This window comes from Ptychodera flava, chromosome 6, assembly GCF_041260155.1.
Source record: "Ptychodera flava strain L36383 chromosome 6, AS_Pfla_20210202, whole genome shotgun sequence".
Lineage (NCBI taxonomy): Eukaryota > Metazoa > Hemichordata > Enteropneusta > Ptychoderidae > Ptychodera > Ptychodera flava.
Genome location: NC_091933.1, coordinates 32,021,540 through 32,047,991, shown reverse-complemented (window position 1 = coordinate 32,047,991; position 26,452 = coordinate 32,021,540). Strand labels below are relative to the sequence as shown.

General features: G+C 35.7%; 1 protein-coding gene across 1 annotated transcript in view; it reads right to left on the bottom strand.

Moving 5' to 3' along the window:
• Window positions 1-26,452, bottom strand: part of LOC139134447 (voltage-dependent calcium channel subunit alpha-2/delta-2-like) — a 173,858-nt gene that overhangs the window by 50,416 nt on the left and 96,990 nt on the right. The window contains exons 4-7 of the mRNA XM_070701308.1: window positions 26,341-26,400; window positions 25,244-25,370; window positions 23,832-23,963; window positions 21,809-21,863 (exon numbers count right to left, since the gene is read on the bottom strand). Of these exons, the coding sequence (XP_070557409.1) occupies window positions 21,809-21,863; window positions 23,832-23,963; window positions 25,244-25,370; window positions 26,341-26,400 (374 nt within the window). The remainder of the gene's footprint in view (window positions 1-21,808; window positions 21,864-23,831; window positions 23,964-25,243; window positions 25,371-26,340; window positions 26,401-26,452) is intronic.

Below are 26,452 nucleotides of genomic sequence, written 5' to 3'. Positions count from 1 at the left end.
ATCCACTTTCGCATATTTACCAGATTGTTCTTTCTCATCTTCACTTTCATACACAATGGCGGTTTGAAAAAAAAATAATCATAGACATGTGAATTCACGACACTTTCTAAACATGACAACATCATGGACATACTAAACATTTATCATCACACTAAGTCTTGTATTTCATAAATTTGAAGTCTAATATTCTCTGCATGATCCATCAGCCGTGAATTATTGACTTGCGCATTCAAAAGGATTTCTCAGCATAATAGGGAAAGCCATCCTTTGCTTGGACTGACAGATAGAGTAATTAATCAACGCTACAAAATCAATTTTTCCTTTCATTATTTAACTATGCGTACAGTTCGCTGCTACTTGACACAAAAAAGCCAATGGGAACCCCTCTGAGTGTTTTAATTGTTTCAAAGTTTATTATTTAGGTTATCAAAGACTCTAATAATTATCAGAAATTAACTCGTAAAAGTGTATGTATACCAGGACAATGAAAGGATGGCTAACAATGTCTTTTGTCTTTAGAGATCTTTTTCAGATGCTTTTTAGTCTACTGATTCACACACCAAGGGTGCCCTGTACACCCCTGTTTACACAATGGAACGTTCTAATGACTATGGATGATTGTAGAATACTGTGTGAATACTGTGTTCATACAGGCAGCACATAGCCTCATTTATGATCTTTGGTTTATGTCTGACAAGATATGGGCATGGATAATTAGACAGATTGAGCAGTTCTGGACTTGTGACTCTACGTTTTTTCACTCAGAGGGTTACGTAAGTTGAAAAGCTGCCCCTGACAGCTGATGTACCCTTGTCATATCTGTACTTTGCCGACGGAATGGATTATGCGAATCATGCATTTGTAGTGTTCGGCGACAACCACGTGAATGAAAGTGTTACTCTGCTTCTGAGAAGCAATGGATTTATCTGGAGGAGTGCAAAAAATGATGATTTTTGTCCTACTCCACAACCTGAGTCTATGTCATTATTTGCAAATCAGAGAAATCTTCAGAGGAATTCTTTGATCAGCATGGATGCCTGTCTAAATCCTGTGCCCGCACACCTAGACCACAATGGTTTGGAACTGATACGATCCACCTGAAGAACGTAAGATATACCAAAATATTACTATTTAAGCTTTTTGTTGTGTTAAGCATTGTGTCTGAGTTTCATCAAAACTGTGATTTCCATAGACATCACCAACATACATCTTTCATTACAATTCCGCAAATGTGATGCACGTAAAACCCCCTTACTCTTTGAGATGAGTACAATTACATCACTTGATTGCAGTATTTTAGAGTAATATGTATGCGTACATATCATTTTCATAACTCGGGCTTCTGTTTCAGAGATAGAGTACGTACATACAGCATTTAATTATAGCAACATCAACATATGCAGGCCGAGTTTGGTCACAGATGACTGTCTCTATAATAGTGTTCAAATCACAATGATTGATGGACACGATGGGAATAATATTGTAATTCCAAAAAGCTGGAACACCACTTGCATATCAATTTAATTCCTGAATGTGTGCCACAACAAATGGTGCCTGCATTCACTCTCTATGGTGTCATTGTGTTTGCTCTGTGAGTGGCATCTCACATTTCTGATACCTGAATACAGGCCTGTATGACTATATGAATAAATTCAGAATCAAATTTATGGCAGACAAACATACTAAAAATATGCATCTAAAATTTTGCATGTATTCATTATTACGCCCTCGATCTCCATAGTTACGTGTGCATTGTGGTCCTTGAATTTTCATGCCAAAAAAAGCACTGTACATTCATTTTCATTTGAGTAAAGCCTATGTGCAGGTATGGTTTATGCTGCTGTCATGACGGTATAGTCACTCAGCTCCATAAAACACCATCTGGAGATTAGCATTGAAATCCTGCAAATTTAGTCAGGTTTGATTTTGAGACCTTGAATTTCATAGCATTGAAATGGTATCAAAAGGCAATTCAACTTACCCATAAAAGTTTACAGTGAGAGTAAATTAGCCTGAGTCCAGAAAGTCAAAAAAATATTTCAAACACTGAATCAAACAATATACTTCCTTCCTGAGTCTATCTTATTCGACAATTGAAATGACATACTGAATATTTTTATAAGGATAAAGTCAAAACCATTTCTGGGATTTAAATAATTTCTCTTGCTAAAGCAGAGATATTTAAAGCGTATCTGATGACCACCTAGGTGTAGTTTGATAAACTTAGCCAGTCAATGTAAAAAGAGAGTATACAAATAGACTCTCAATGTTTGCACGACTCTCAATTTACATAAAAAACCTTCTTAGTATCCCATTGCTCCTGGAACACAAACAGCCGCAAGAAGAGACACACTCCTCCATGTAAATGCAAACTACGACTCAACAACATCCAGCCAATACTGATACCATGATGGAATAATAGCATACATGAACATACGATATACCGGCTTACCAGACAGTTCTACAAATCTTCCAATTGTCAAGGACACTTGCTAGGTGATTGTGATGTGAGAAAAACTGAGTAAAACATTAGTGCGCATGAACCATGTGGTAAATTTGATGTCCTCGGGATAAATTTAAAACCACGGTTATACTGCGCAGAATAAGCAGCACATATTGCATCCCCATTGACAAGACTGCACAACTGAACACAGTGTCGTGTCTTAGAATCTGACTTATCATCAAGAGCATTAAAAGATATATAATATCATTCATAGGATTTCTGGGGAAAATTGCACACAAGGATACTTGTGTAATATCAGATATGAATTCACATTTCTTGAAATCTTTTCCATTGTCTGATTGTTCTCTCGTTGAATTGAGCCGCCTGTGATAAGCATGTGATATTAGCCTCCCACCCACGTTGATTGTGATCTAGTTTTCTAGGAACTTGTGAGCCTACATCACAGCTCCCGGCCAGATATCACAGACAGCAATCTAAATCCAGCACTGAAAGCTACAACGTCCTTTTCAGTGCTGAGCATTTTGAGATACAAGAATAGAGGCGTATTTCTTCAGACTGTAGTGTTTTCTGGTTAGTCTGTTCTACGTCGTCAAAGCTTTTAGACAGATTATCATCAACATTGATACCTGAACATTAACATGCACTGCACTTTTCAATGCTACAAGACAACTATAATATTTCAGGCTCTATTGAATAAAAACTCCGTTGACATTTACACACATTCCTATAAATGGCATGTCCTTCAGAGAATATTATCGAAAAAAATTCAAAGATTCCGGGCTCTACGTGATGTTAGAAGCTGCAAAAGGTCAGAGAATTGAAATTTCCATGTAAATCTACATGATTGGGTTTTCTGTGGGCGATGCATGTTCCTTCCCAATTGTATCGGCAGACAGTACCATGGATACACACAGGAAATGTCATCTATCCGTGCTTTTTGAATGTCAGACAATTCGGCACAATTATCGGGTATTAGCTGGCACAGATCTGTCTTTCAATCCATCAAAGTGACGAGTAAAGCTAACATTTGAACACTCAAATAAACACTCAGAATTGTTCCCAATTCAGTAACTGCTTCTTTTTCAATGACATCAACTCAATTGATGAACGACTGAATACTAATTAGCAAGATTTACTAATTAAACAGTCAGATATGCCATCAATATTACTTAATTTTTTTTTGCCTATCCCCGAACTCATTAACAATGATGGGATCAGCTAACCACAGTTTCAGTAGCCATAGGTGCTTTTGTTCGGGATTTTGAACAGGTAAGATGTTAATTGGGTCCAGTCAGTTTACCGGGGTTCACCATATATATCAATGCAATCATATTGAGAGATAACAGACATGTTGCCATAGTTACCAAATCATTTCATACTTGAGTGTAGGTTTCATATTCCCTAGCCAACAGAAGACAGAAAAACAGCAAAATAAATTAACAGGAAATAAAGCTAAAGGATAAATAATATTTTACTATTTCTATATAGTTTAATCACCTTTTTCTCAAGTGCACAAAACGATGAGAAATTGATGAAAACATATTTGGAAGCCATCTAGGGTTGGAAAATTACAAAAAATTCCCAGCGCCTTTCAGAAGAGATTGCTCTATCATAGTTGTATGTACTTCTTGATGGAGATGGTCATAACACAGTTGTTACATAATGTAGCATTTCAATGTACTACAAAGCTCAAATATATTTCTTCATTAAGTTAGTGGCTTGATTCATGGGGCTGTTTTCCTACCTGAGCACTTCCCAAAGATGTTTAAATTCAACTTTCTACTATGAAGAGAGTATATTACAAAAAGTCATACAAAATCCCTGTTTTCATCAGAAGAAAGTGACACTACTAGTGATAAAATTCATCTAAGCCATCAAACATTTATATCCTGAAGATTTGCATGTACAATTAAACTTCAAAAAAATAGCTTTATATTCTTTCTGTTCATGAAGCAGAGTTAAGGAGAAGATAAAAAAGAATTCTGACTGGACACAAACTAAAAGTATCAAATTTATGACTTTTTTGAGTGAGCTACAGGCAGAAAAGTTGTGTTAGAGTGTTGTTTTGGCAGAATCAAAAGAGGACATGAATGACAATCACCAAATATTGATTTCTATGTCAAGGTCAAATTTGTAGAAATCTCAAGTAAGATGGGACGACTGAGTTGCTTACATCCATGGCTCAGTGACTTGTGGACAATTTTGACTTGAGAATGCCTTTATTAATAATTGATATGGATGGGGTGATTGCGAGAAATAAATTAGACGAAGCAACAGAATTTCTGCAGGGCAAATTTGACGACAAGAAAATGCTGTATCAGGTATGACAGAAATCTCATGGAAATTCACTTTATACGAAAAAGGCAGAGCATTGGCGTTAGAACAATACTTATAACTTTGGGATTGAACACAACTCAGTAAATGACATTCCAACACATCATTATAAGTGTCCAAGCTTAACACCTACTGAGCATTTTGTGCCTTGGTTCTTTGTCGCCATAAAGACCTATTGATAATGCAGTTTTCATTCACACCTACATTTTGTCCCGATGTTCTGAAATCTGCTATTCCAACTGCCCCTTTATGACACACTGAATATACTGTACTCAGATTAAACCTCCTTCATCATCACTGTAGGAGTACAATCTTCGGAAAATAAGTTTGCTTTGGGGCTTTTTCCATCAAACTTTACCTAAAAACAGCACAGCTAATGATGGTATTGTGGAAATTTCCCTTAAAATTGTTCATGGAATGCGTAATCCATATTAAATGTATGTTTTGGAATTTCATCATCATATTTTAGGTCGGGTCACAAATCCTACAGACATTCCACTTTGAGACCAATGGGTTACACCGACCAGACCTTAATATCAATAAATGAAACTAAAATTATGTAATGCAGTGTATCTACATGTACAACCTACATGTATCCTATCATACAATGATCTTAACCTTTTCACAACCATGGTTTGGCCCAGACCAATTGTTATTAATGGTGATTGTGGACTTGCTTATAGGGAATTGGGGTGAACAGGTTGGTTAAGTCTTTCATTTAGAAAGCATATACTGATTATATTTAACTTCTCAACTTTCAAAATCTGTCGGAAGAGATCAGCTTAATTCTCTACAGCAAGTTGTTTCGGAAAGCTAAACTATATACCATATATCGTTCAAAATAAGAGAAACAAATTCCAAGGGAAACAAAAATTCACTGTCAGGCTGTTTATACACCCTGTATAAATCTTTTGAGTGAAAAAATCTTCCCTTTCCATTGTCAAATGTTCGACGGTTCACCATGCAAAAAATAAACTTGGCAAAATAAGAAAACTGCAAACCACAGGAACATCAGCTTCAAAAGCTTCAAATTGTCAAGTAAGAAATGGAAAGAGCTCCACTCATAATCATTTCAATATTGATAGGAATCTCACTTGCCGGCGTATTCAGCCAAAATGTCTCTTTTACGATTTCAATGAATTTAATTTCCAGGAACAGTGGGAGAGAGTGTGGACACACACCATACTGCTTCACTTTGAAATGAGTTTTATATATCTCTCTTTCTCTCTCTCCTTCTTTGACGGCTATAAATTGCTATTTCTGCAATGTAAATATCAAACACTACTGGGAAAAGATTCACATAATAGTCATCCAATACTGCCATAATAGACAAACAGTGAGCTCCCTGTACCCGTGTGTTTTTCTCACATAATATTTTATTGCAAAGTCTCTCTGCGGCTCCGGTAGAATAATGGCACAGCTGCTGCACACTTCAACAGATAGAGCTAATATCAGCAGCATGGATTTACATGCCATTAATTGGATGTTTAGTGCTGCAGTGTGTTGCTATGATGCCCAGAATAATCAGAATTTGTTTGCAATACTGTTCCGTCATGTCTGTAGACCGAACATTAAAAAACATTAAAACATCAACTTTTCTGCTAAAAAATTAAAATATTCTCATTGACTGCAATGTTGCAGATTTGGACCCAATATATCAGCATATCTGGTGTTTACTTGTGGACAAATTCGTGTTGAGTTGAGGTATGAAAGAGATTATTTCTGAACAACGGGATTATAATGTTTCTAAAATTAACTTGAAAGGATAGCGACAAGCTGTGTATGAATCTGCATCAGCTTTTTTCAAGCATTTTAATTTTTGATCCAAATTAGCATATTTGTGCAGAGTCACAGAAACTGTATTTACAGCTAAGTGCAGTGCACACTCTAATAATTTTGTCACCTAAAAATATATCTTCTCTCAATTGACATCAGCAAAATGATACTGGCCAATTTAATGTCCTTTCTGCTTCCAACCTAGTTTTGGTTCAGGCTACTAGCTAAGTATCAATTTTATCAGCAAAGTTGAACGTCCACACAGGCATTGGCGAGCTTGAACGTTGTAACGATGCAAGGATAATTATTGCACCTTTGTCAGAGACAACTTCACAAAAATGAAACAATAGAAAACGTAAATTACGGCTGTGAATGTATGTCATGGATGTCATCATGATTGTTCTACGTACGTTATTTTGTCATTAGCACAGCTTGTGTACTATGCAGAAGAACAAGACAGCCATCTCAAATACAACATAAAAGGGTCCGAGCTACAATGTAGGCATTAAATAGATGAATGAAAAGTGACATGTGTAGGATTTGAACCAACATCTTCTGCATACATTTTGGGTGCTCTACCAACTAAGCTGACAGATCAGTCCAAATTAAGGGCAGTCCTGTCCATTAGATGTGACAACTCTTCATTCCGAGGTGTATGCATAGTGAGTAAGACAGCTAAACTCGTCACCGAACCTTTCTACCAGAGGATCCTACAAAATTCAGCAGGGCTTGCACAAGTCACCAACCTAGGCATTGGTTTCATAGAAATGAGGATCACCCTTTAGAGTGATGGAAAGCCAGAGAAACATTAAGCTGAAATGATAACTTACCAAATCAAATTTTTGTAAAGTAGACATTGAATTGATAAATGAAAAGTAATGAATGAAAATTGGCCGATGCAAGACTCAAACGCACAACCCCCTATATTGTGGATGCTACCAACTGAGCTTATGGATCAGTCGGAATTAATGTAGGTGGCCCTGTCTGAGCTATATTTAACAAAAACAGAAGAGTTATAGCAGTACAACAACTCAAAACCATACTGATTGTTACTGGTAAATGAGCTTAACTCTGTCGATCAAAAATATGTAATGTTTGTGACAAAACAGTGCGGAAGAAACATGGCTTGGATAGCATCCCTACATTAAACTGTATATCAAAATGCAGTATTATAATTGTATATCTTAGGGGTTCCATCAGTACATGTATGTTAACTTATCATTACAGGTAAGTTAAGGAATTCAAAGTTCTTAATGATACACAAGTGTACCAGGCTGGAGTCAAAACTTTCATTACATTAGCTTGATATATGGTTTCAATCTTTTTCGGGACACAATAAAAAAATCTTGTCTGATAGGAAACTATAAACTGCATATCAAGGCAGGACTTTCACTTCATGATAAACTGTAGCTGTACATGTATGAGCAGTAGCTACAGTGTCTACCTACATCATCATCTGGAAAAGCACTTCATACAGATCAAGCAAAGTGGAAGTCAGTACTTGTATGCATGAGCTAGGGAGTCCAAGACTGAAAACCCACTAGGCTAGGGAGCAATAAACACAAAATCCTCTAGCAAGTTGCTGGAATAATAATGCATCCTCTACCTGATACAAGATATAATGTACCACGTATTTCACAGGCATTATAGCCCGTACCTCTCTCTAATGGTCACTATAATTTGAAATATAACAATCTGGCTCAGCTATATTAAATTGCACAATGACATTACAATTTGGTTTTTTGAAAAGAAATCACACCAGTTGGTCTTCAAACTTCTTATAATCATCCATATCTGGAGGTAAAATAAGGCTGATAAGAACCAAAGCTAACATGACAAAGAGATCTTCCATGTAGAGTGTAGCAAAATTACACTAGAATTTGAACTAACAGGATGTAAGTTGTATCATATCAATCTATTTTTATACGTACGTGCATCCTCCAATAACGGTCTCTCATCATCTATCACTGTCATCTATCTGCCATTTGAATCTTAATGATTAAAATAAAGCACAAATTTGTTCAAAATTTATAATGAAATTTTTTTATAAGTATTACATTGAGGACAAGAGATAACAGAAAAATTCACTTCTTTTTTTAATAATTCAGACAAATCTATATGTCATAATCCCATTATCCTAGCTAGTATTTGTTGCCTTAGCTTCTATGGATTTGTGATAATTTCTAATTCATGAACTACTGAACATACATTCTGTAGATATCACTTAATACAAAAGAAGATTAAACTAGCATTTCTTTTCTCTTTCTATGAACAAATTTACTCTGCCAGATTCACGTTGCATGTACAGCTGATTTCTCCTTGTTCCAAAGGTTTGTTGAAGGAGATTAATGTTGACTTTGGGTCAAAGTGCTGTAGATGAAGCAAAAATTGAAATTAGCTCTGATTTTTCAGATGTGATAAAGTTGGCAGCTGAAGTGGCCGGGTTACAAATCAAACTACATCACTGCCATGTAAAGCTAAAATTACATTTAATAAGATTACTTTTGCTATAATTCATCTTATCCAATTGGTAAACTGAACTTAGAGCATGCTTAATGCTTGAAGGCTGAGTGGTTATAAAATATCTGTCTCCTCTGAGTAAAGATGAACATTTTCAAATATATACCATATGATTAAAGGACTGACAACGTTCACTAAATTTTACACAATGCTGTTTACTATGCCTCAGACTCGATAAATCTTGATTTTCAGAAGTACAGGAAGCCTGATCCAGTTTCAATTCCATCAACAATGATACATAAAAATGGAGCCTTCCAACTGCTTTCCCTGCTTCATAATGGACTGTCACTTTCAATCCAGAATAATTTCCTTTCCTTCCATAAACATTACTATGTAGTAATATCGTCATGCAAATCTTGCTCAACCATAACGGAAATTAACGGTTCTGCAATAACGTTCGGACTACCCTGCTATATATTTTTTTTTCTTTCGTTCTAAGTTCACATGGTCCCATGTGGGCAAAAGCTTCTACTAAGTCAAAACTCTCATTTGGATCCCAATACTATTGCTCCTTTCTTAGGCCATGGTAATATTTGAAATTTTATATTTTGAACAGCAACGTGGTTTTATTCCAGTCATGTACACATTCTGCCTGCTGATTTCATACACATTATCACCTTGACAACAAATCCAGGCATACATATATGTAAATGTACAACACACAGGTTTCAGCCTGTTTGATATTATTTCATTGATTTTAGTGCATAAGAACTTTACGACTACACCATGGTCAGACTTCATCCGAATTTCAACACATGCAGCTTTTTTGAATTTAACCACTTGATTATATTTTGTTGCACATTTTGGTGGCAGGAGATTTCATGTTATGCCAGCTTTTCAAAATAATAAAACTGCTAATGGTCTTCTGATCATCAAAACTACACTAGCACTTTCAAGCGTGTTAGTTACATGTAATTTTCTCGTGTAACATGGCAGGGATGATAGCAGGAGCTTTTGACAATACTTCTCAATAGTTTTCGTTCAATGAAACAAAATGCTTCATTTTGCTATAATTGTTCCCCCAAAAAGTACTTTGAAGTACAAACTGTTAGTGTTGTTTGCCAAAACAACACAATATGACCTGTATGCTGATGTTATTACTGACAAATGAGTATAACACTGAAAATGAACACCGCAGTCTTTTCATAAAAGGGATGGTAATTACATACATTCACGCTAAATTGAAATTAAAAAACTAAGGGCACTGGAACATGACTTTGGGATTAAGACATGCTATTGTATTTTTCAAACAAAACTAAAATACTGGAAAAATCATCAATTGTCATTGTAATTAAAGTTTAAGCTACATTGTACATATACACTGTACTGTATGGTATGCCAACTGTATATAATTTGGAAAGTTTGTGTTGTCAGTAGAGAGTTCTCAAGCATGTATTTAGTATACTTTTGAGCTATTCTCATACTTAACCTTTAAATTATTGATGTTTTGTATGTTAAATAAAACGGCACTCACAATAATCAACAAAAGTTAACGTAACCATGGGTAACCATGGCATAAATTGAAAATCTACAAATTTTAACAGAAGGATGAATTTGTTGGTGGTATCTGTTGATGTCGGACCCATGATAATATGGGGTATGTCTTCGATGTCGATAGGTCTAGAGGGACTATGACAAGCTGTTACATGTATCTCTGATGATTTACTGTGGGCTGTGAAAAATAACCGCTGTATGAATGTAAAAACTAGCACAGACACAAGGAAATGAAGGTAAAAGAAGACTAAAGAATGGAATTTTTGTCACTTTTTTATTGTACATTGGTCAATTTAAAAGTTATCTTATCAAATTATCTTTTATCAAATATTATAGGAATTAGGTTTTCAGCAGATTTGGATGCCATATTTGGGTACTGGGAGGTATACTGTATGTATTTGATAGACAATGTTGCTCATTTTACAGGGTTACAGTACTGCAGGGTTAATTTTTAGTTGGACCATGATAATTGTTTTTTCCATGTTATTCATTTGAGCACGTACTCGAAATAAAGATCATTATACAATTGTGCCACTTCATTGACATTTTTACAGGGCATGTGCAGACAGAGCCAATCGACATCATTTGTCAGGCAGCTTTACAACAATGCTAAACAGTGAATTTGAAGTTAACCTGTCTACAATGTTCATGAGCACACAATGGATTAAAAAGGACAAGATTTCATTAGACAAATTGAAAAAAATGCATAATAACTGCATTGAGAAATAGGAATTATCCAGACACTTAATTCCAATGAGAAATTCATAGGACCTAAATATTAACACATAAATTTGTTTGGAATATGTAAGAGACTTGGTGAGTATATTTTTCATTCGTACACAAAATCGGAAATAATACCATCAAAACCATCAATTGGAAAACATTATGAATCATATTTATTGAAAGAGTATAACCCAAATAGCACTGATTAAAACACTCTTACAATCATAAAATGTGCATACGATCACGTTCTCATGAATAATTAGTGCAACATAATTTAGTGACGTGTACTGTATACGTACAACAAATACTGCTGTAAAATATAAAACTAAATCGAAAATGTTTTATTTATGAACATTTATCTTATTCTATTTTCTAAAAGATAATTTGAGTCTGAAGCTCCGTAAAACATTCTGTTTGAGATTTCGCATGCATGCATTTCAATGATATAAAACCCCTAATTGTATTACCATAAACCCTAATTGTATTACCATGTAAAGCACAGAATCAGTAATTATAATGTCTCCAAAGCAGATTGCATTCAAGTAATTGCCGTCTTTCTGGAATTAATTTTCCCAAGGTCACTAGCCACAAACACCTGTATTCATGCGTGTCTCGACATCAATTATGGTGATTATAATTTTCTTTTCCAATTTTCCTACCCTGATGTTTTTCTTCAAATTTCACGTCTCAAGTCAAGACTGTCACTGTAATTCAATTTTTGTAATGCGGTACTATAAGGAGCTTATGGAAGTTAACACTGGGGGGAATTCTAAACCCTTTTTAAATAAATGCAACTCATGGTGCCTTTTGAAAAGGCTTGTATTGGTAATACTACAAATGTGGGGCGTTCTCAGACTCGGTGATGATATCGATTGATAAATTCAACTTTTGATCAAAATTAATAAGACCAGCTGTCGTACTAATGACTAAAATGCCAACAGCTAATCAGCTGCTTTCACAAATACTGAGAATTCACAGTAAATATAAAGCAGGAAGGGAAAAAAATCAATCCTTGTAGACACAACAAATTGTGACATTCGGCGACAATTAAAGCGGTGGCATTTCCGTTTGCAGATTTTTGATTCTAGAGAAACTTACTCTTACTCAATTTAAGCATTCACATGATCACTCGCTGAGCTCATTGCACGCACTACCATCATGCATACAGAAGACATTACTCAAAATACTACTGAAATTTGATACTGTCTTAATCTTTGTCAACATTGATCGAGAAAAAAAATGGTCAGTCGGAAGATTGCTGTGCAAATAAATGAATGAGCACACACACTGTCTGTCTGAACAAGCAACTATGAGTCAGCCAGTCAGCTGGCTTGGTTTATTCCATTTTCATTTTAATATTATACAATTGACGTATCAACAAAACAGGCTTTGCCGGAGCTTTCTTAACATTTCATATTTATCTTCTTTGGCAAAGCATCAAGACCGCTTATATTTGAATTTTAATGAGAGATAGCGAGAATTGACATTAAAGGGATGTCTTTATAATGTGCGCATGGTGATTAAAAATCAAATTCTCTTAGAAATGCATCACACACCATACATGAAATTTGCATTAATTCACACTTTCCAGCCATTCCGAATATCCGTTTGCATGGAGTTCACATTTGTAAAGAATAACACTATTATTTTTTCGCAAGATGGCTTTGCCTGTCCCATCAATGTTTTTGAAAAGTGATGAATTTTTCAAGCAGAGGGTGATATTTCTGTGCATGAAATAAAATGTGCATCGAATTTCAGTGAATCTCTGGCACTTATCAGTCGCTTCAAGCTGCCGAATTAAATTCATGCAAAATTCACACCCTGGATACTGATTCTCAACCGTTCAAATTGAGCCCTCTTTCATCAAAATTGATGGTGAGCAAAATCCCTCTTAAAGATGAAAGATATCTGTTGCCATGGAGATAAAACATCATCAATCACACTGTTGTTGGCAGATAAGGATATACAGTCTTGAAAGTAATCACTAAGTCACCTCCAATCTTAAAACAAACATTCATGATATTTCCTTCATCAAATCTCAATTTCAATGAGATTGAGGTCATACATGTATGTGTGTGTGCTGGGTTGACAAGAAGTGATTCAGCTCATTATGTAAGTGAGAAAAAAGGCATTAGAATCCAGCCAAGTCTGACATAATGAATTTGAAATAACCATTTACTATCACTGAACACAATCAATCGTCCATGATCACCAATTTGCCATAACTATATTGCTTGTATTCACTCCTTTAAAACTGTCATTTTGATTTTTTGTTTGATATACCCAATTAGCCATCAATTCATTTAATTGGTGCCTTTAATTAAAAGTGACACAAAGGGTAAAGAAACCAGTATTATTTGTAGCTATTCATTACCGTGCTGTTATTCCATGGAGGAATATTGCTAATTAATGGATGATTTATGAAAATTCCAAGACATAAATTTATTACACTAACTGCCTACAGGTAATCAATGTGAAAAATGAGCCACAATCCTGTCCATTACACACTTCTATTTTGCCATTATCAACTGAAACATCTTATCTGACCTTTGACCTGTACTTCCATACTATCAGGTACAATAAGAAGTGTTCTGCTTATTTAAGTCAGTCCTTAGTTTCATAAAACAAAAATTATTATGATTGTTTGTTTAATTTTTCATTTGGCAAAAATTGTCTTTCTCCAGGTTTGGCATACTGGCTATACTGGCATACACTGTCAGTTACACCATCTGGTGAAGGGAGAATTTGGTTGTTAGGTCATGTTTCATAAAGGATACTTCAAGTTTTGTTTGTATACAGTAATACAGGTGTTTGGTTTAATCAGTGGATGAATAATTCCGTAAAAGCCACAGCTGAATGCTACAGATAATTAAGCTTAGTGTTAATACTGAACATGTACATTCTACTCAGCAACTATTTCATGCAGAGTGACTTTAACTTCAATCCTTTCCGTAGTTGGTCGAAACTAAATGTGTAAAACAAATGTTTTTACAGCTTTGAAACCTGTCTTTTCATTGACAATGTTGGATGTAACAACCCTGCCCAGAACCTTTCTAAACTTCAAATTCAACATGTGCAGCATTACTTGTAATATTGCATATAAGAAATGAACCAACATTATCCACAGTTAAACTGCCTTGTAGATTCTGTATTTGGTAATTTTGTATGAACAGAACGGAACTTGTCTGTCGAAGTAAATCATCAAATTGTATTTTTTATGACAACTATATGGTACTCATCCCTTCTCCAATTTGATTATATTTACCTTATCATTTTCGTTCATTTTAAGACAAATTTAACATTAACTGTGTGAATTTCTTTATATTTCAATAAGCTGCTTACACTTACAAAAATCTCTTGACATTCACCTTTAGGAATTTCAAGTCAAGACAAATTCAGTGTGCCACACCAAATCTGAAAATTATGCACTCAGGTAAGTGAACTCTTTTGAAAATTAATCGTGATGCTGTAACAGTTTTTTTAGATTACATACCCATGAAAAAATGATCTCTTTTGCCAATACGAGGGCTACGTGTAGCTTTGTATTGCATGGAAACACAAGCTTCATTGCCACTGTCTTCTGATGCAAAGGACAAACCATGGCATTTTTTCAGGTCTTTTTTATACACTTTTTTTGCTGAGTGACCCAGAAAAACAATGATGCTATTTTTTTTAGTGTACTACCTGTAACATTTCTGCTTTCCAAAAATATTGTATTTTGATCCATCTGGGGAAACCCCTGCACAATAACAAGAGAACCCCTGTAAGACTGACCTTTGACCTTTAAAGGGTTAAAGGTTAAACCGTAAACAATGTTTAAATGTTACCTAGGTTACATTTACTAACCTATGATCATGACTCTGAACAAGGTTACTGATATTTATAACTATTACACAACAGGAAAATAAAGCCAAATATACTCAGGGTATTTTCTATGTATCTTGGATTTTAGAAAATGTGACATTGAACACTCAAAATTTTAACTCATCTTTGGTATAAATATTGATGATCAACAGGATGATCTTCATTTGGGTGATAAACTGTCCTTCTTTAGTAGCCTTTGATAAAAAAACCCCTCAACTTTAACGCTGTAAGTCTATGTGTAGTAAGAGTCAAAATCAACAAGTGTGAAAATGCAAATTTATTCAAACACATCCTTCACACTAGAATAGTGGCTAGTCATTTCCAGACAAAGTGTGACATACAGCATTTCCAGGAATCAAAAATAGCATCCATAACAAACAACAGACTACGCGTCCATTTATATTCTGGAATCAATAATCGCATCTGTGACCTATATTTAAGTATGCAATGATATACGAAGTGTATTTAGTCTCATTGCTTGTCAGTTTTCGTTTTGCGGAAATTCTGACAAGGTCTGTCAGGGAGCCTACTTGTAGAAATTCAACAGAGTCAGGATGGCATGATTTGTCACATAATTTGCATAAATCTGATTAAGATAATTCCACATCAACTTTTAACTAAATGTCAGAATTACAGCAAAAATACACAAGCGCTATGATTTGGGATGTTTCAATCAAATTTCACCTGAAATTCAAACATGATAATCCCCTGGATTTCAAGCAAAAAAAGACATTAACTAGAAAGCATTTGCAAGCAAAAACGAAGTTCCAGAGACCAGAGCAGCGGAAGAAACAAGAGAATGTGTGACAAAGATAGGTGCAGAATGAAAGAGTGCTTTGGATTTTAATATTCAAGCACGTACCTATAGTTAGGGCTGCTAGCAAACACCATAATACAACTAAAAGCAAGGCAGTCCACAGATTACAAATGCCTGCATATACGGTAAAAAGGCAACAGATACATACGGGGGCGACAACGCACGGAAATGTATATCAGACGACATTCTCGCAAGCCAGAGCAATAATTTTCGCTCCGCTGACCTACGCAAAAATCAATCGCTTGACGGGTAGCGCTGAGTTGTTGCCGTAAAGAGGTGTGTGGTTTACGACGATGATCAGACAAGAGGAAACATCGGACCCACAGGTTATCGTAATGTTGCTTGGATAGTCGTTCGAGGCAGGCGGCCGCAGGTCACCGTTTACTCTATTTTTTCCAAGTAAACGGCGACCTGCGGCCGCCCGCCTCGAACGACTATCCAAGCAACATTACGATAACCTGTGATCGGACCTAGGCCGTTGAAATTGAAAACCGAGGCCACATGCATTTTCATTTGATTAAAAGCACAGACTAAAACAATTTTCATTGCAATGTTGCTGTTTTCACGAGATACTGACCGTTTGATCTTGGAAAGTTGAGCTGCTTTAACGTGCAGCCAATGCATGCTGGTGCGATGACAGGGCTGTGTGTTACCGGCGTTAAATGGCCTTGCAGACTGATATAGGAAAAACCGCTGGTGGCTCCTCAGAAATACGGCGGGCAGTTTCTCCGCCAAAACAGCCGATTTTGAATCCAAATTTTGCATTGACCTTCGTTTTCGAGCACACCCACCTTGCCTAGGTACACGATGTGCCCAGCCGCGCTTGTAAACTTATGGAAAGCGTACTTCTCTCTCTATGCGAGCGAAGCAGGATGAGCATTCGGGCGAAACAGTATAGCCACGTACGGCGAGTATTTAGAGAAAAATAAAATCAAAAAGCAACAAAAAACAAAGCGAAAGAAAGCTAGAATTATTAATAGCTGAACGCAATATGATAGTTGAGCAATGCAGAATAAAAAATAAATAAATAAACACACAAGAAATGCCCGTAAAACCCGTCTGAGCTGAGCGATGACGTCATAAGCGTGTCACGATGCATTCTGGGTAATGAAGGTAAAATTTGTGTATAGCATGTTCTATGGTAGTAATAACAGAAATAGAGAAAGAAAGAAAGAAGGAAAGTGAGCAAAAACTAACAGTTCCAGAGCTGGTCTCTGGAACTTATAATGCCTTTCCAACATCTAAACAAAATTAACATACTCAGCCCACCAAAGCACACATCAAGCAAACTGTTTCTCAGAATTTTTTTTTCCTGAAAAAGATAACCAGAAACCACGAAACTTTACTAAGATTAGAAAATGGAGTTATCACTGCAAAATGAACAATCCAGTTACACCCTATGTCAGACGTATGCCATCTCCTCTGCATCCATGGCTGATCTCCATGGACAAAATATGCATGCCATCTCTTCAAGCGATAAGAGGATTTTTTCCCAGAATTCTCAGAGTGATTCTCCACATATGTGAGAGGGAAATACTTCAGCCTTAACGGAGTACTAGTGACTGGCAATGCCCACTTAAATACCATGCTCTCTATTTTTAATCAGATATGCTTTATAAATACCCGTCACTTTTACCCTGGGACAACTTCAGTATCATTTTGATGCCAGTAATATGCACAGAATGTAACATTTGATGGGTATCTCATGACACATCTCTGGTTATTTATCGATAGAATTTCTGACAAGATTACTCCGAGTAGAAAATGTCGTGCCTGTTTAAATGCTTTAAGGTAGATCATGTCTCGGGGACAGAACTTTGGGATTTCAAATTTCATCAATGCTCTTCTGACCTACCACTTGTGGGGGCTCATTTTAAAGCTCTTGATGAAAGAAATGTTTTCACCGTCTTAGTTTTTTGAAAATTGAAAATTTTGTTTATAGAGATAACACAGGGATGGCGGCCATTTTGAATGTCAAATATCGGGAAATCTTAGGTATTTGTCTCTCAAGTACTAAAGTTTTCACAGTGACCCCTGATTTTTTTTCTTGATTTGGTAACAGAATGATCGAAAGTTTAATTGAGGACAGTTTGAGCAAAAGTTAAAGTCCTTCACTTTAGAGGCACATATTACCTAAAACCTGAATATTCCCACACTCTCAATCTCTCAAGCCATGTAAAAAAACTTAAACAGAAAATATCAACAATGCTAACATTTACATGTATGTTGTAAATTTCTTTTCTGGTTTTCCACTATTCAAAATTATCTAGATTTTTAGAGATTACCATTATAACAAAAAAGTGTCATGAAACTATAAACCATAGTAAAGCCCGATCTAAAGTGAACAGTTTCAAATGCTTGAAAGTCAAATCTGCACTGTTTGTAATATTCAATGATTAACAGAGTTTACAAAAGTCCTCCAAATGAAAAGTACATAATATAGACACAAACCATATGGTTATCATGAATCCATAACACCCTAAAATTAAATAACAAACAAACACACAATGCCAGAGCTACCAGGTTGTAAAGCCACTGTGAGACAGCACTTACTTACACAGATAAGGATTAAAAATTGTCAGTGTGGTCAATAAAGCAGAGGAAAAATCACAAGGGAAAACTGGTCGTGTAAAAATCCATTATGTGATGGAGTTTATACCTCCAGTTGCTGCCTCAATCACCTCACAACATATTGATCTACTTATAGTAAAGCTCACAGACAGACAATAATCACTACGGTCCCATTATGTTGTGAATTTCACATTTTTTTGCCGGAGGCTGCAGACAAACCAATGCCTTTCACTAGTTTCTTTCAAGAGAAAAAATAATCATTTTGAAGCCTGTAAGACCATAAAAAGGCCTTTATTCATTTCAGAAACACCTCTGGCATATTGAATTTTTGAGAATCTCTTTCAGTTTAAATATTAAAAACTTCCATTCAGCGGGGGAAAATATCCACAACAGTTAATCTTGGTGTACTGTTTGACAGTACCATGTGTGGAAGTCAGAGCAGCTGACGCCCCCAAAAATGTTTCATATCAAGACCATGACATATTTATTTATACATGACCAAGTTTATGATCAATGAATCTTCTGATATAGGCTTGATGTGATAGGTTTTTTCCTTTGTATATTTCTTTCCACCACAACATCTTTTGTACTCACGTCACACAAATACAATTTTTTAAAAGTTACAGTTCTCGTTTGTGCGCAATCCAGCCAATACAGATTTTATAAATTTCCAAAAACTAGATAGCTTGAACAATAATCAATATGAAGAAATGCTCTGTAACACAATACACATCATGTCAAAGCTGATATGAATCCAAGAGACAGAGTAACTACAACCTTTTTATTTTCTGATTATGGGGCAAGTATTTAATATGGTAATTCAAGCAATGGTATCCCAATTCTGTTAATTCTCAACAAGAAGTTCAACGTGTACAAAATGTAAAGGGAATGTGCCTCAAGAACTGATGTTCAGACTCTGAAATTTTTACAAAACTTTTTCTTTTGTCTTCCACTCGTTGGGACTCATTGCAGAGCTCATGGAATAAATGAAGTTTTCTCTGGCTTATTTTGTGAAAATTGAAAATTTCATTTTTCTCCATTGATTTAACATGGGATGGTGGCACTTTTGAATTTCAAGTGTTGGGAAATATTGGGTACTTTGTGTCTCTGGTGGCAATTTTGCACAGTGACCCCTGATTTTCTTTCTAGATTTCAAAAGAGAAGGTTTAGAGTTCCCTCACAGAAAGTTTGAACAAAATTTGAAGTCTTTCAATTCTGAGGTGCCTACTAGTGTAAGATACAATCATCATTACATCAACATGATTATTGAAATCATTGACAAGTTTTGAGAACAGTAGGATATTAAAGTCTTTTCATTCATAATTATCCTGAATACAAGCACTTTCACATTTAAAAACTAAGTTTTTTATATGAATTTAAGCTCTCTTGATTAGGCGTCCAGCATCTTTAAAAGCTGTCAATAGAGGGCACTCATCGCAGTTTCTTAATTATGAATCTCTGTACGCCCAATGCAAAAAACAAATTTACTGTACATTAAATTTTAAGTCCAGAAGTAGTGTACAGTGAAGACTGTTGTTTATTTCAATGTCTTTTGAAAATAATCAATATGTCACCAATCACCACTGGTTTGAAAAACCTAAACTTCAAAACACCGGCTAAGAAATGGACAAATCTTACACATTTAAATTTCAAGTGAAGATACATCTATGAGTGTCTATGTTAATATATCAAACGGTCACTGAAATTTTGTATTTGGCTTTTACAAAGACAGTAAAGCTACATAGTTTTAAAAATGTACCAAGTACAGGGATGGTAACACACTCTTTTTTCTATTGTGATGAAATGATTTACTCATTGTATCTGGAATATCATAAACTTAGACATTTCATTAAGAGTAGATCAATCTGTGTATTTGCATTAGCTGCTTGGAGTTTGTGTCTTTTTTTTGTCCGGAATGACAATGCTGTCATAATATTATAAATGTTTTGGGCGGGTTAATTTTGATGCCAAATTTTTATGGTCTAAGTCATCGTAAAAATTAGGGCTTCAGAGAAAACATCTATGTGACACTACTGTTAAGACTACAAAGTCGCACTGACAAGAAGTAACTAACTCTAGAAAATTTAATACAGATAAAGTTACATACGGTGATCGAATATTACATTAGCTGTGCAGAAGTATATTTTCACCAATAGATAAAGAATTGGATGTACAAGTGACGATGCATTACTTTGTAGGTTACAAGAAGAGAGCACTGATCTAGTTGACGTTTCACATTAATATTCCTTATCAAAGTCAGATCTGTATTGATCAAGAGATAGCAATACCGATAGCTGATTGCCAATTTGAGCAACAAATTTTGTGCAAAAGTTAAACATTATATAACTGCCTTTTTATGGAAAATGAATAAACAGACATACAAAGGTTAGAAAAGTATTTAGAACACTCTGTGCTGACCTTGACCTTTTATAAAGCTGCCATATTTATGAAATAACAACAATATAAGCGTGCTCACCAGCTGCACACTAAACCGAAGGGTGACTATGACAGTAAACCAACACACTGGGTTAAAGTTTGTCAAATGACTGTATTCGTACTCACCACCCTCTTCTGCGTACATCATACTGGTCTATGTCATTAGGACCTAAACTCCAATGGTGTGCTATGGCATTCAAAGAGACAGCAAGTTCTGGTACATGTATTACAGTACAAATGAACGGTGGAGACCAACGAGACAAACAGAATTTTCGACACACATTGACATACACACAATACTTGCACTGAACGAGAGTGTACACTTAGCAAGTATAATTGGTTTTGTTTTGAGCCACTCCTGAGAGAAAAAAAGGTGAAATATCATAGACACAAAGGACAAGTTCAGAAATCAAAGAGTTTCGGGCCAAATCTTTCAGATTTAGCCCCGGCTGAACAGCGCCCTCTGTGTCAGTAACAACAGTACATCGGTGCACTCGTTTTCATGGTGGGCTAATGGTAACTGCATTCCACTTTTTGAAATATATCAGGTGTGGCACAAATGTTACTCAGCTTATTGCTTGCTAGGTGTACCTTTCTAAGCTTTCACACAACACGGCAACGTTTGACGTTTACATGGTAATTAATTGTTGATGGGAAAACGATAGGCAGAACAGAAGCTTAAAAGGGACTTAATGGAGCACAGTTAAGAATGCGAACAAGTTTTAGATGTCATTGAATGAGATGGATGCAAAAGTAGAAATTTGAGCACTCATACACAGATAACTTGAATTACAAAGAAGACCATTTACCAAGTTCGTGTTCGGTGATCAAACGTGTCCACTCTGGTATCTGAGTTGACATAGGCTGTGGAGGGAATAGGCATGCACCATACGAAGGATACAAAGTTAACTTTGTCACAGCCAATAGCGTCTTTGCTTTGACTTTTTTCTGAGAATGTTCGAAGACTTATAGATTTTCATCTAAAAGGGTATCATTTGCAAACCAGGAATGAAAATTTTTAGAATCCATCACTGTTGGACTTGACCACATCATTATTCAGTGAATATGGCATTATTTAAACTGTCAGATAAATAGGGAGATGGCTGTGATAAAGTTTATGTTGCACATTAACCCTTTGAGCACTGTAATTTTCTCCCGCCAAATTTTAGTGCAAAATTTTATCAATTTTTATGAATTTTTCTGTAATTTTTGGATAATTTTGGACCAAATGGACATCACATTTCATTGGGTACAGTTTTTTCTCAAAATTTTGGCAAAAATCTGACAAAAATTGACAGGGGTTTATTTTATGTAGGGGACAAAAATAGACTTTGGCGCTCAAAGGGTTAAAGTCCATAAGATGAAGCTGGTTTGCCCCAAAATGGCTCATTTCTCATTTCATCATGTAAAAAAAAATCAGCTTTTGGACATAAATATTCTAAAACTGAATTTCAACAAGATTCATAAAATGGAGATTGTTTTATTGTCTACTGCTAGTTAGAAATTTTGTATAATACTAATAATGGACCAATCTCTAGATATGCCAATATGAATAGTTCAAAATGGATGAAAAGCACAGAGCATGAATGAATACGATATTCTTCTGTGGCAAGATCACAAAATAGTCAAACCATTTGGTAACTACCGGAAACTTTTCATCAAATTTTTCCCTGAGAAGACTTTATGTGCATATACAGAAAAATTTTAGTATATTTGATGTTAAAATATAATTCTCAGGTAAGATTAAAAAAATTATTATCTTTAGAAAATTGATAGCCTTCTAAGGTCTATTTTGTAGTATCAGAGTTGAGATCTGGCCAAAGATTGTACTCTCATCTCATAAATTTGAAATCACTTTTGTAGTATAGCCCTACCAGCACGAATTCAGTCTACTTTTCGCATCACTTTGTTTTTAGCAAACATCGAGGAGGATGTCTGGTCATTGGGATCCATCAGCAACCAAACCGATTTCGATGCACCCTCCCCTCCATCCTACCCCCCAAAAACAATGCATGAGGCAAATTGAGTTTAACCTTGACTGAACATCTTTCATTTGATTCATCCTGTTCTGCATTGGTAACATGACCAAGATCAATCCGCAAAGTACAGCGGTTGTAAAGGTTAACCTAAAATCTGACAAAACCAACTTCATCTTCATCTGCACAGAAGGAAAGTACAAAAAAAAATATGGCACCAACAATGCATGGAAATGACAGGCAGACACCAAGCAGGCAGTAAAAAAACACCGCAAAGCGAGTCCATTAACAGTGCTACCTTACACAGATTTTTAGAAGTGTAGTAGACATGCACAGTTCATTTCATGATGTCACAGTGACACACTGTGAATAGCAAGCAAGAAATACAGCAGTCAATATCACGGCCAAATGGTGAAATAGCGAAATTTACAGCATGCATTAAAAACACCAACTACTCATACTTCATTCAAAACAAACACCTGCAAAGAATGGTTTGTTAATAACCACGTGTTGGTGAGAACTGTCAGTTATTCATGTACTTTACATATCGTTGTTACTGAATTTTGCTCTAGATCGTTCTGTTTTAATGAACTTGTAATATCATTCCTCTTTCCAAATATTAAATAGTAATTAACTGTGTTCGCAATCCAAGTCAAACATATCGCGCTAACCGAATACCAACATTTTTGCTCCATATCATTGCTGTGCAGTTAATATTTCTGGCTGGGTGCAAATTTGCTCATCTCATCTTTTTTATCGTTCTTGGATCATTCCAGTTGTTAAAGTTAGTAAAAAAAATATAAGTGACCCTAGTCAGACATGCCAAAATGATATGCTAGAAAACATTATGCCTTACCTGGGTATGTTCTCATAAAGCCTTCGCTGCTTCCAAAGTACTGCCATATAAGCTCCTTGTCATTCTCATAATTATCAACGTACACTTCATCCAAACCACTGGTCCACTTGATACCATTGAGGATTCTTGGGTCTGATTCAAACCAATAAAAGATTACTTTGATACACTGAGATGCTGATAGAGCATTAAATGTGAGTAACTGACTATGTGTAACAGATCACTGAATAATTTTGTTCCATTTTTGAGACAAATGACCTGCTTTAGTGGCAGACGATTTTTGTCCTTAATTTTTGTATGCCAAGTGCAAGTTCTTGTTTTACTTCTCAAAACATGTTAACGTTGACACACTAAACAAAGATTTGGCTTGTGAACACAGCATCTGTACATACAAAATGCAGTTATCGTTTACATTAAATTTTCAACTCTAGTCTGGGCCAGAATTCACTACTCAACAATAACAGTGTAGTCGAAACATGTACAGGCCGAATTGACAAGCTATAGGTCTCAACATACTTTGGGGAGTAGAACACCAAACTGTACCAGCAGACATTTAAAAAAACAAAATTAATGATAAATTCATCAAAAGTTACAGTTTCAAGCCGTTTAATGTCTACATGTAAAGTGCAAAATACAGTAATTTGGCCCCGGCTGGCTTTTTTTGCATGTTTAGATGTGCAATGAAGATCTACAGCCACCAGTCTACAATCTGCTGTGTAATGTCACTGTGTCTGCTTATACTTTCGTTTGAGCACAGTGCCAGTATAAAATTTGATGAGAGGTCACAGACAAGTGGCTGTGTCCTCCTGCAAAATCTCTGTTGATACAAATATCCATGAATGTGGCACACACAGTAGTGTACTTTAAAAAGTATCAAGTCAAACAAACATTGAGCTGGTAACACTTCACAGCATTTGTAGAAAAGACAAGACTTTTTATGATGTGTGCAATGCATCTACAATGTGTTACATTTTCACATACTAGGGTGTGTATATTCACACAGTCTTGGGAAAGCAAGACTATCGCAGTACTTGATCCGTAGATAAGGAAGAGTTATGTAAATGTATTCAAAAACACAGAATTCAGATTTTTCGAGAGAAGTTTTTTCCAACATTGGTGTCAAAATGTCAAATACAAAGTACAGTGGGACCAGAAGACATGAAACCTTTACCATAATTTGCCACGTTATTTCTCAGTGTACAAGAGTCAACCACTTTAACCTTTCTTTCTACGTTTTATGCAGCCTGTATATTTATATGGATCTTCTCCCTATGGTTTTCCATAAGCATCTAGTTTTTATGTTTCCCAAAAATATGCAAGATGCATGTCTGACTCAGCTATCTATCGCATCTAACCATAAAAGTCTGATAATCATACAACTATAGATGGAAATTAATGAATCGTGGGAAACCCACCTCCTGTGTAGATGTCGGTGGGTATATGCACCACGCTGGCGGACATGTTCACGGCCTGTCCAAACTGAGTGCTGTTACTCACGTTCAGATCTAAATCCTTAGCATCATGGTACTCTACGTCTTCCGGCTGATGAAATAAAGAGTTACAATAAAAACCGGGGGGAAATTCCTTGATTATGAAGAAACATGTACATAAAACACTGAAGACGTCAGTGGGGGATGACTTCAGGACTGTTTCACACAAGATGAATTCGACAGTCTCGTCACATGTGATTAAATGGAAGCGGTATGACAGCCTTGTGCAGTGCAGAGAAATCCCTCCTCTTTATATAAAATTGTATTACTTTGTCTTTTCAACTGACGAATCCTATTACTACCGGTACTTCAGATAAACAAGTTCACGTGTTAAAGGTAGAATACACCTCGGGCACAGATATTTGGACTCTCAAACTTTCACAATACTTTTCTGATTGTTAATACTTTTGTGGGCTCATTTGGAAGCTCTTGGACTAAATAAATTTATCTTTTTTTGGAGTGGGGGGGGGGGGGGGAGAAATCAAAAACTTAAAACTTTTTTCCTATTAAGTTAAGACAGGGATGGCTGCCATTTTGAATTTCAAAATGATGTATCGGTGAATTTAAAGCCCCAATGACTGCACCTTTTGAGGCTATTTTCATGATTTTACTTTAAAACTAAGATATTGATAAACTTACTTTGGTATATATACACATATTATCAACCTCTGTTTGTGACTGAACTTTTAAGCGTGAAAAAAATAATGGTGGAACGGATCCCATACTGGTTTATTTTCGAAATTGTTAATTGTGCGTTGGAAAAATTAATGCTACAGTCACTGTACAGCTTTTGGGACTGTAAGGCATTTGTTGCTCTGATACCAATATTTGTATGGTTATTTTGCACTGATTTTTATTCACGATGTTGACAGAGAATGGCTAAAAGCTTCCTGAAGGAAAATTTGAGCAAAAGTTTTAAGTCCTTCACTCTCGAGGTGCATTATGACCTTAAAACTAACCAAAATATACAATATTTCAAAATACTGGTGATGACAAACAATATTCTATTACAGATAACATACCAATATGTCCGGGTCATAGTCATAATCCTTCGCTGCATCTTCAAGATGGTTCACTAAATTCTGAAAAAAGAGAAACAAGAACCCTTTTCATCAGTAATAATAATAGTATCAT